Source organism: Engraulis encrasicolus, chromosome 3 (assembly GCF_034702125.1).
Source record: "Engraulis encrasicolus isolate BLACKSEA-1 chromosome 3, IST_EnEncr_1.0, whole genome shotgun sequence".
Lineage (NCBI taxonomy): Eukaryota > Metazoa > Chordata > Actinopteri > Clupeiformes > Engraulidae > Engraulis > Engraulis encrasicolus.
Window position 1 is genome coordinate 17,434,047 of NC_085859.1, and position 12,500 is coordinate 17,446,546.

The window sequence follows — 12,500 nt, forward strand, 5'->3', positions numbered from 1 at the left end:
GAAAAAAAACAAGGCCATGCATTTATTTTCATTGTATTTTGGTGGTAAAAGGTATCGGTATCGGTACTCGGTATCGGCAAGTACACACATTAATCTACTCGTACTTGTATCAGTTTTCAAAAAAGTGGTATCGGTGCATCCCTACTGCAAACACACACAGATACACATGCACACACTCACAACTCTACACACGAAAACAGCTATTTTGACTTGGCAGGCAACGTCACTAGACTAACGGACATTTTTGGGGGCAATTTCCATCAAATATATTCACCATAATGTTCCTGATTCAAAGAGAGCCATTTTAATCAGGAGCATTGGGAGTGGAAGCAGAAAACCCTTTAACTGGTCATCACGTCAGAAGTGAGTCATGTAGTATGTTGCCTAGCAACACTGCTCAAAAAGTTTCCCTCCCAAGTCTCCAGGCTCTCCACCATGGAGAAATGATGTGGAAAACAGCACACACACACACACACACACACACACACACACACACACCTTAACTCAACTCACACCATGGATAAATGATTTGGAAAACAGCACACACACTCACACACTCACACACAAATATACACACACACACACACCTTCTCTCAACTCACACCATGGATAAATGATTTGGAAACCCGCACACGCGATCACATGTACACACACACACACATACACATACACATACACGCACGCATGCACACAGTCAGGCAAACCTTACCTCAACTCACACCATAGGCAAATTATGTGGAAAACAGCACGCACACGCACACACACACACACACACACACACACACACACACACACACACACACACACACACACACACACACACACACACACACACACACACACACACATACACACATACACCTTAACTGAACTCACACCATGGAGAAATGATGTGGAAAGCATACACACACACACACACACACACACACACACACACACACACACACACACACACACACACACACACACACACACACACACACACACACACACACACACACACACACACACACACACACACACACACACATTCATGTAAGCACACCTTAACTCAACTCAGTGTGACTCAAATATGTCTACCTTAACCGAACACTGACCAAAAAAGATTATGAAATGCACCAATCACCCATCAGTGAATCTTTTTTTTTTCTTTTTTTTTAGGATTTTAGGACAGAAATGGATGTGTTGCTAGTGTCGACTGTGTAACTCTGTTTAATCTGGATGTGTGTCATACTTGACTGCGTGACGTGTGTGTCTTGTTGTCCAGCCACCACTGTTCTCTGAGTGGGCAGGACACACACACACACACACACACACACACACACACACACACACACACACACACACACACACACACACACACACACACACACACACAAATAATCCCCCTTGTCCTGTGTGTGTCTTATTGTTCAAGTTTCAAGTTTCAAGTTTCAAGTTTATTTAGCCATATCAACAGTATAAAAATACAGTTGTTAGGAATGTTGCTTGGTGTGCTCACACAACAACACAAACAAAAGACACAAAACTGGGGAGGGGGTATGAAAGAAAAACAGGGGGGTACACAAATAAATAAACAGGGAATGGCATACAAAACATTGGAGACATAGAAAAGTGCAATGGAATATTTAAAGTGCATGGTATGTACAGAACAGTAGTAGCATTGTGCAAAGTAACAAAGGAGGTAGGAAGGCCAGGTAGTGGAGTAGCTGTAAAGTGCTAGTGCGTATTTAAATGTCGGATGGCTTGTGGGTAGGTACTGTCCCTAGAGCGGGTGGTTTTGCTTGGGATACTGCGGTACCTTTTCCCTGAAGGCAATAGTGTGAATAGGTGGTGTGCTGGGTGTGTAGGGTCAGAGGTGATGTTTTTGGCTTTCCTATCAAGTCTGGTGTTGTAGAGTGAGGCTAAAGTGGGAAGACTGCGGCCAATGATTTTGGAGGCCCTGCGTACCACCCTCTCCAGATGTTGCTTTTCTTGGCTGGTGGAGCTACCATACCAGACCAAGATGGAGAAGGTGAGCACGCTTTCGATGGTGGCACTGTAAAAATGGATCATGCCTGCTTGGCTGACTCCAAATTTCCTCAGTTGTCGGAGGAAGTATAATCTTTGTTGGGCTTTTGAAATGATGAGACTGGTGTTCAGATTCCATGACAGGGACTGATGGATGGTGGTGCCTAGGAAACGGAAGGAGTCTACCCACTCCACTACCTGGCCATTAATGCAGATGGGGGTGTGCTGGCCTGCGCTTTTTCTGAAATCCACTATGAGTTCTTTAGTTTTGGATATGTTGAGAGTGAGATTGTTTACTGTGCACCACTGCACTAGATGCTCGACCTCATCGCGGTATGATGTTTCGTCTTTGTCGCGTATGAGGCCTATTACAGTGGTGTCGTCAGCAAATTTCAGGAGTTTGACAGATGGGGAGTTGGATGTACAGCTGTTGGTGTATAGAGAGAATAACAGGGGTGACAATACACAACCTTGTGGCGCGCCAGTGTTGAGGACCTTAGTAGATGAAATATTGTTTTGAATTTTAACACATTGTGTTCTGTTGGTCAGGAAGTTAAGCAGCCAGTGACAGAGTGATGGGTTGACATCCATGGACATGAGAGAGTTAAACAATCTGATAGGCAGGATAGTGTTGAAAGCTGAGCTGAAATCTATTAATAGGACACGGGCATAGGTGGATTTACAGTCAAGATGTTGAAGAATGAAATGAATGCAGAGTGAAACAGCATCGTCTACTCCCCTATTTGCCCTGTAGGCAAATTGGTGAGGGTCCAGTGTTATGTGTGATAGAAATTTACAGATTAGACGTTCAAAAACTTTAATTACAACAGAGGTGAGAGCGACAGGCCTATAGTCATTTAAACATGTGATGTTTGTTTTCTTAGGTACTGGGATGATTGTAGCTGATTTAAAACAAGCAGGTACAGTTGCACAGTGGAGAGACCAGTTAAAAATGAAGCATAAGATAGCAGCGAGTTCATTGGCGCAGTTCTTAAGGGCCAGCTGCCTTGTTGGTATTTGTTGTCCAGCCATCGCTGTTCTCTGAGTGGGTAGAATCTGAACCAACACACACATACACACACACACACACACACACACACACACACACACACACACACACACACACACACACACACACACACACACACACACACACACACACACACACACACACACACACACACACACACACACACACACACACACATATGACTTAGCCCCCTTGCCTGTGTGTCTTGTTGTCCAGCCACCGCTATTCTCTGAGTGGGGACGATCTGAACCATCACACACACACACACACACACACACACACACACACACACACACACACACACACACACACACACACACACACACACACACACACACACACACACACACACACACACACACACACACACACACACACACACCCACTAGTAATCCCCCTTGTCCTGTGTGTGTGTCTTGTTGTCCAGCCATCGCTGTTCTCTGAGTGGGGAGGATCTGAATCGCCAGTGGCAGAGTCCCAATCTGGAGCTGCACCCCACCATCTACCATGCCAAGGGCCTGCTGCAGTACCTCAACGCCATACAGAGGGCGCCACTGGTCAGTACACAGCGGTGTGTGTAGGTGTGTGTGTGTGTGTCTGTTTGCGTGTGTGTGTGTGTGTGTGTTACCACTATCTATCTGCCATATAAAGGTCCTCCTGCAGAGGGCGCCACTGGCCAGTACTGTGGATGTGTGTGTGTGTGTGTGTGTGTGTGTGTGTGTGTGTGTGTGTGTGTGTGTGTGTGTGTGTGTGTGTGTGTGTGTGTGTGTGTGTGTGTGTGTGTGTGTGTGTGTGTGTGTGTCACAAGAGCATTGGTTATAAAGCACAGTCGTCAATTTCCGCTAAATGCCTTGCTTATCGCTAAATCTAAAATTAATTTGAAATTAAATCTGAATTAAATGGCAATAAATTCCTCATTCCCTTCCCTTCATAAAGTCTTTTCAGATCGACGCTGTGCACCCATTGGTTAAATGACATTATATGTTATTACATTTCATTTGACGGACGATTTTATCCAAAGCGACTGACAATCTAGGACACATAATCACAGCATCAAGCATCACTTGCAGTCAGATACAAAGTGCACAGGAAATATGCAGAACAAATGAGTGTGTTGTTGAAGGAAGTCCTCAGCGCGCTGGACATACTGGACATAGTTTGTGGTTATTGGCCTCATTGGGGCTTTTGTTGGACTGGGCTGAAGTCCCCTGCCCTCTGGGCGAACGCCTGGCTGCCTGACCGGCTGGATGGCTGGATCTTTCCGTCTGGAGTGGGAAACGGTCTGCAAAAGCCAAGCCAGTGGTCCAGCCACCTACTTTGACTGTCCAGAGTACTGTGTGCGGTCATATGTTTTTAAATATCTTACCTCAACATATGCGCCGAACCCCTACACTGGCAATGTTCAAAAAGCATATCAAATCATATTTATTCATTTAGGATTATGATCCTTAAGCCCCACCGCCCTCTATAGAATTTTGTATTAAAAGTTAAATATATGTAATTCTTTTAATAAAGCTAAGAGAGCCAGAAACAATTGACCTACCTCCGTCAACGGTCTCAATATTATAGAATCTTAAAGGAATTGAGAAACAAAAGAATGTCCAGTCTGCAAAGGCAGTTGTCTAGCCACCTACGGTCCTGGAAAGAAGAAAATGATGATGATGAAAGCTTCTTCTCAGCTCATGATAAAGCAAAGCTTCTTGTGTCACATCATTGTTTATTTCTATCAGAGTGCAAACCAACCTTACTTTCTGTTTGGATGCCACACCTGTTTCAGCACTTGTATATCCAAAGCGCAACATTTTATTCTTTTTGCATCTTATCATATTTTTGTGAAATCTTAAAGGCAGTGGAGAGAGCTATAAGAACCAGAAAATGATTTTCAAAGTTATTTTTCATGTTTATTTCTATCGCATTTTCATATTGTGCACAATCCTCTCCTATTCAGCCAAACATATATACTGTACAATTGTTTTTGAATGGAACTTAGACCATTTTTATATGCAATATGTGATGAATGAATTTAAATCCTGAGTATTTCATGTCCAGCAGTATTTCCGTTGGTCTAGCCCTTTTGGTGCATTGAGACCTGAGAGTCAAGTTGAGACATAACGGAAGGAAAATGGAATTACAGTAGTTAATCTGAGACTCCCTTAAAAGTGTTGGAGTGTGAGTGTGAGTGTGAGTGTGAGTGAGTGTGTGCATGCGCGTGATTGTGTGTGTGCGTATGAGTGTGATGATTATTATTGCCTCTTGAGAGCATATGAGCATATGTGATAGTAATTGTGTGTGTGTGTGTGTGTGTGTGTGTGTGTGTGTGTGTGTGTGTGTGTGTGTGTGTGTGTGTGTGTGTGTGTGTGTGTGTGTGTGTGTAGGTGTTCTGTGATTACCACGGCCACTCCCGTAAGAAGAATGTCTTCATGTACGGCTGCAGTGTCAAGGAGACGGTCTGGCAGACAAACATCAACGCATCCTCCTGCGAACTACACGAGGACCTGGGATACAGGGTACACACACACACACACACACACACACACACACACACACACACACACACACACACACACACACACACACACACACACACACACACAAACATCAACGCATCATCTTGCGAACTACACAAGGACCTGGGATACAGGGTACACACACACACACACACACACAAACACTCACTCACTCACTCACTCACTCACTCACTCACTCACTCACTCACTCACTCACTCACTCACTCACTCACTCACTCACTCACTCACTCACTCACTCACTCACTCACTCACTCACTCACTCACTCACTCACTCACTCGCTCGCTCACACACACACACACACACACACGCCTCCTCCTGTGAATTGCACGAGGACCTGTAGACACACAGTCTCATGCACACACACACACACACACTCTCACACACACACACACACACACACACACACACACACACACACACACACACACACACACACACACACACACACACACACACACACTCATTGCTTACTGTACTGTCGCTCCTGTCCTTTAGACCCTTTCCAAGCTGCTGTCCCAGTTGGCGCCTGTGTTCAGCATGTCCAGCTGCAGACACACACACACACTCAGACACACACTCAGACACACACACACACACACACACACACACACACACACACATACACACACACACACACACACACATACACATACACACACACACACACACACACACACACACACACACACACACACACACACACACACACACACACACTATCATACACACACTACCATACACTCATCCTGTATCTGTGTCTGTCCTGTAGACCCTTCCCAAGCTGCTGTCCCAGTTGGCTCCTGCCTTCAGCATGTCCAGCTGCAGACACACACACACACACACACACACACACACACACACACACACACACACACACACACACACACACACACACACACCCAAACACACACACACACACTATCATACACACACTATCATACACACACTACCATACACTCATCCTGTATCTGTGTCTGTCCTGTAGACCCTTCCCAAGCTGCTGTCCCAGTTGGCTCCTGCCTTCAGCATGTCCAGCTGCAGCTTCGTGGTGGAGCGCAGCAAGGAGTCCACGGCCCGCGTGGTGGTGTGGAGAGAACTGGGGGTGCAGAGGAGCTACACCATGGAGAGCACGCTATGCGGATGCGACCAGGGCAAATACAAGGTAAATGAGGAGTGTAGGGGTGTGTGTGTGTGTGTGTGTGTGTGTGTGTGTGTGTGTGTGTGTGTGTGTGTGTGTGTGTGTGTGTGTGTGTGTGTGTGTGTGTGTGTGTGTGTGTGTGTGTGTGTGTGTGTGTGTGTTTGTAACCGCATCTGTATGTGTGGGTGCCTGTGTTTGTTTTCGTGTTTACCTTTTGTGACTCAGAGTTTGTGTCTATGTCTGTTTTTTGGGTGTATTTGTGGTTATGTTGATGACTATGTTTTTGTGTTTTGTCTGTGTTAGAGCCATTTTGCCTATTTTGTGTTTGATGAACTTCTAAGTTATTATTTATACAGTTTGGTTATGGAATAAGGGTCTTTATGTTTATGAAATTGGATTTGGTAATTATTGTTATTTATTTTGTTGTTCGATTGTCTTGCTTGAGCCGCTCTGTTTGGGTTGTTGGAAGTGACGTGCCTAATTGGCTATGACATGACGTTTTGATAAAAGCACCTGACTCAGATGGCCTGGTAGAGCGGTAGAGGCAAACAATCTTTCAACCGCGTTTAGTGGAAACCTCCGAAATAGAGCCTTAAGTTTGAATCCTTTTTAGTTAGTTGTACATGTAAGTTAAGTTGGAAAGAGTGGCAAATAAACCAGAACTCTATTTTTCTACGACGCGCGTTGAATCCAAGTTTTTATCCGCTCGAGAAGAGGCAGCTGCGAAGCGGCCTCTACATTAAGTTGAAAGATTGTCTCAAACTTCGGATGTGGACGGACAAAGATTCGCTTCTTCTTTGGATTACTTGAAGACGTTCCTTGGATTGTCCTACAGTTTTGTGAGTAGCCTGGAACATTACTTTGATCGACAGACGAGGTGAGCGCGGTTACTTTTTTTCGAAAGACTGTGTTTGGAAGGACAATAGGCCATGCGCCAAGGCTCGCATTTTTTGTTGAGAAGTGAAGATTTGTAACGTGGAATACTGAGACAGACGCTTTTTTTCGTTGATACCAAGAACATTTTTCGTTTGCTACAATTACTGAGAGTGCAAAGAACTGCTTTTTGTAACTTTTTGATGCTTCGTGGAATTATAGACTATTTTTTGAATAGTCCTGCCGCCGTGTGGGCTATGGTTTGTGCGCGCATGTTGATGAACACTGTTGAATGCGCATGGAACTGAACTGTGAACTGAAATTACGACGTTTTCCTTTTGATACGGATTTGAACTTTGCTACATTGTTAACATGTCTGACAAGGATGCCAATACGGAGCCCACTAGCTCCGACATGGCAAACAAGGATGTCAGTACGGAGCCCACTAGCTCCGACATGAATACTACTGGTGAAGTTCAGGTGGCTACTGGATCTGAGCCACTACCTGAACCAGAGCCGTCATTTAAATCACTGAGTGCAACGAGGCGCGGCAAACTCGGCCACTGCACTCGCAAAATGAATGACTTGAAAAGAATGATGAAAGAAAATATCGATGTTGCTGTTGTGAAGGCTGATTTGCTTGGGTTTAAAATAATTCTGAGTGATTTTAGTATGTGTCATGAGTCTGTGCAAGCGCTGCTGTCTGATGAGATGAAAGAGAGTGAAAACATTGATTGGTATGAACCTAAGATGGCAACATTCCATACATTCATTACTGATACTGATGCTTGGGTAACACAACATGAAGTAGTCCCACTCGCACAACATAATGTTGACCCACCACATCATGAACCACACCCACTAACACAACATCAACAACCACCACAACTTGTAGACCCCCAGACACTGGTTGGGCCAAGTGATAGTGCATCAAGGGTGTCAAAAGGCAGCTCACGATCCTCACGTTCTTCACGCTCTTCACGCTCATCCAAGAGCTCTTATGTATCGGCAACCAAAGCAGAATTAACAGTAGAAAGAGCAGGATTGCTAGCAAAAGCAGAGACTCTGAAAGAGAAACACGACTTGCAAGCCAAGATGGAAGAACAGAAACGAGACTTGCAAGCCAAGATGGAAGCACTGCAATTAAAAGAAGATATTGCTGTTAAAAATGCAAAACTGAAGGTGCTTAATGAAATGGAACATGACGCTACAGAAAAACAAACCTTTGAACCAAGAGATGACATGAATACTTACCTGGAGGAATACCTGGAAACGGAACGACCCCGCCCTACCGAAACCATGGCAACTGAAGACAGCAGAGTGGACTCAATGCTTGTACCTCAATTTGCTGATCTAGGGGCTGTGCCGAAAACGCCGCTGCAAACAGCCATGAGAGCACGTCAGATTTCAGCTGCACCAACGCCCAGGCCTACAGCAACTACAACAACAACAAATACACCAATACCACCACCAACAGCAAACCCTCTGGTGAAACATACTTCATCCAGACCTACGAGCAAGAGAGTCAGCCAACAGATGGGTGGACAGTCCACTCCAGCAGGGGGCGCATCCAGCTCCGTGAACATTACAGCTCAGTCAGACCTGACAAGTCTGCTTTTGTCTGAGACCTCTCTCCCCAAATAAGAGGTTCCTGTGTTTAATGGCGACCCCTTAGAGTACCAGCTTTTCATGCAAGCTTTCAGACACAACATTGAAGACAAGACGGACAGTTATGCAGATCGACTGTACTTCCTGGAACAGTTTACGGCAGGACAGCCAAAAGAATTAGTAAGAAGCTGCTTGCACATGAATGCTGCAGCTGGCTATAAAGAAGCAAAGCGATTACTGAAACATCACTTCGGTGATGAGTACAAGATTTCGGCAGCTTATATACAGAGAGCTTTGGACTGGGCCACGATTCGTCCAGATGATGCTGAGGAACTGAACAGCTATGCACTCCATCTACGAAGCTGCAACAATGCCTCACAAACATTTCAGTACATGTCAGAGCTTGACATGCCTTCGAACATGAAACTGATTATATCAAAACTTCCATACAAACTCAGAGAAAGATGGCGATCTGCTGTATGCAGCCACGTGGAGCAGACTCAGCAGAGGCCCAAGTTCATTGACCTAGTGCAATTCATTGAAAAGCAAGTGAGAATTATTCAGGATCCAGTTTTTGGCAACATTCAGGATGCAACAAGAAATGCAAAACCAAGGCAAGGTGTGACTGACTCGCGACATATGAAGCCTGGAAGCAAGACAAGCTTTGCTACAACAGTGTCCCCAGTTACAACGCCTACGGATGCCAACAGCTGGATTACTCAGAATTCGGACAACAACACAGTCAACATGAAGGATGCATTTGAAAAACCTTGCATGTACTGCAAAGGAAATCATGCAATGGAGTCTTGCAGAAAGATCACTGAAATACCCCATGACCAGAAGTTGGAGTTCCTGAAGAGCAGTGGACTTTGTTTCGGGTGCTTGATCAAAGGGCATCTAAGCAAGACGTGCATGGACCGCCTGATATGCCACTCATGTGGAAAGAAACACCCTACAATACTGCACTTCAGAAATAGTCCACCTGATGGCGCCACACAGAATGCGAATATCCCTTCAGTCAAGAATGGTGCCAGCAGCTCAGAGGCTAACTCTGTCTTAGTGAGCATGGTGTCTACCATCCAAACAGGGGCCGGCACTACGAACCTCAAACTGCCGATTGTACCTGTGAAGGTGAAGACAGCCAATGGTGCTCGCATCATCCAAACCTACGCCTTCCTCGATTCCGGAAGTTCTGCAACTTTCTGTACGGAGGCGCTGATGGAACAACTGTCTGTGAAGGGAAGAAGGACGGAAATACTTCTACGAACCATGAACCAGGAAAAGCCGGTGCAGACCTATAGTGTGATGGGACTGGAAGTAAGCAGCCTTGATGGTGATAACTTCATAGAACTTCCAGAGGTCTTCACACAGCGCACCATTCCTGTCAACAGAGAGAACATACCATGCGAGGAAGATCTGAAAGAATGGCCTCACCTACGAGATGTCCACTTCAAGTCCATCAGAGCTGACGTCGGTCTGCTGATCGGAGTGAATGTACCGAAGGCCATAGAACCACTGAGGGTAATTAACAGCCAAGGCAAGAGCGCATATGCTACCCTTACACCCCTAGGATGGACAGTGACCGTACCTGTGCGCACCAGCTCTTCTGTGGACCAACATGGCCGACCACAGATCACATCCCACGGGATATCAGTGATTCACCTGGAAGGAAAAATGGATTACAAAAAGAAATTAAAACAATTAAGCAAACCTGTTAGAAACAGAAAAGGACATTACGATTTACGACTGCCATTCCGCAGAGATGACCACAGAAATGCCAACAAGGAAATGGCTGAACAAAGACATCTGAGCCTGAGGAAAATTTCAGGAAGAGAAGGAATGAGGAAGAAAGACCAAGTCAGCCTTAGAAAGGATGTTCTGAAGGAGCATGCTGGCATGGTAAGGGAAGAACAGATCCACCAGACTAATGGAAGACTCCGGAACATGCCCCATCACAAGGCCTGTTGCAAACAGAAGGAGCCTATGGTGGTCTTCGACTGTGCTTCCTCTCAACTTACCTCTCCAAACCCCCTGCAAGGCCCAGAATGTGCAAACGCTACACTTCCTGGAAGGATGCTGAACTACGGATGGGACAAAGGAATCCCAACAGCACCAGGATCAAAGCATATGGAGTCTGTGAAGAAGTCAGAGGTGATATCCAGCTTTAAAAATTGCCCCAGGCTAGTGGGTATTGAAGCTAGTGACACCCAAGTGCAGCCCTTCTACGAAGCCAGTGATCCTGGCTATGGGGCAGCGGGTGACTTACGACTGGCCAGCAGGTGGGAACCACCTCAGAGCACCAGACAGAAACCTCCAGACTACACGTTAAACAGAGTGAGACCCATTTGCAATCTGCCACGCAGAACACAGTGGCGACACATTCAAACTGCTCCAAATCCAGTTGACAACACACCTACAGAAATGAGAACAGAAACCCCTCCGACAAGCTACATTTCCAGTCCGCACCTCCAGATAGACTCTGAAAACATTCGTTCAATACTTACCTCAGATCTCCTGAAACTCCTGGAACCTCTTGACCAGAAGCCAGAGGTAAACGAATCTGCAGGGACTCCTGCCACAGCCATCCAGCAGAATCCCCTTCCGTTCTTCACAGAGCAGCGCTCCTTATGGGAGAAGGAGGAGAATAGATCTACAGTATGGCATTGGAAGCTCAGGAAAGACCTGATTGAGAAGGAACAAGCAAGTGCCCTACTAAGCAAGCCTAACTGCTGGCAGTGTAGGATTTCAAGGATGCCGAGACACCCCTCAGAGATGTGGCCCGACTAACATGACAACACATAGAACAAGCACCACAGTACATACAGGACACATGATACTTTACTGACACACAACAGTGTACTGAATGAAAGTGTGTGGCTGTGTGTGTGCGAATGTGCGTTTGTGTGTGTGTATGAATGCAGAGCGCATCGCTGAATTATTTGAAATGTACGAACTATGAAGGAATATCGGACTTTGAATATGATATGATTTATGAATATGAACTTTTGAGTTTGAGACTTTGAATTCGATGCTTGAATAATGGACTAAGAAATAAGCATACAAGGACTACTTTTGAACTTCCTTTTTTCTCTTTGAACCCTAAGGATTACCCTTTTTGAGTGGATTATATTTTTGAATCTAACGGATTTTTTGCTTTTTTGAATGGACTATTTGCTCTAAAGGATATATTTTTTTGAATGCTTGAAGGACTTTTATGTTGAATCTTGAGAGACTTTTGCGTTATGTGCTTATGCGAATCCTGAATGCTTTTGGACTTTGAATTTGGAAATGAATGGCTCCTTACGAATATGT

General features: G+C 45.2%; 1 protein-coding gene across 4 annotated transcripts in view; it reads left to right on the forward strand.

The window, feature by feature from the left end:
• Window positions 1–12,500, forward strand: part of agtpbp1 (ATP/GTP binding carboxypeptidase 1) — a 96,658-nt gene that overhangs the window by 61,872 nt on the left and 22,286 nt on the right. For all 4 annotated transcript variants that reach the window (XM_063194883.1, XM_063194884.1, XM_063194885.1 and 1 more), the window contains 3 exons: window positions 3,468–3,597; window positions 5,416–5,547; window positions 6,555–6,731. In XM_063194883.1, coding sequence (XP_063050953.1) covers window positions 3,468–3,597; window positions 5,416–5,547; window positions 6,555–6,731 — 439 coding nt within the window. The remainder of the gene's footprint in view (window positions 1–3,467; window positions 3,598–5,415; window positions 5,548–6,554; window positions 6,732–12,500) is intronic.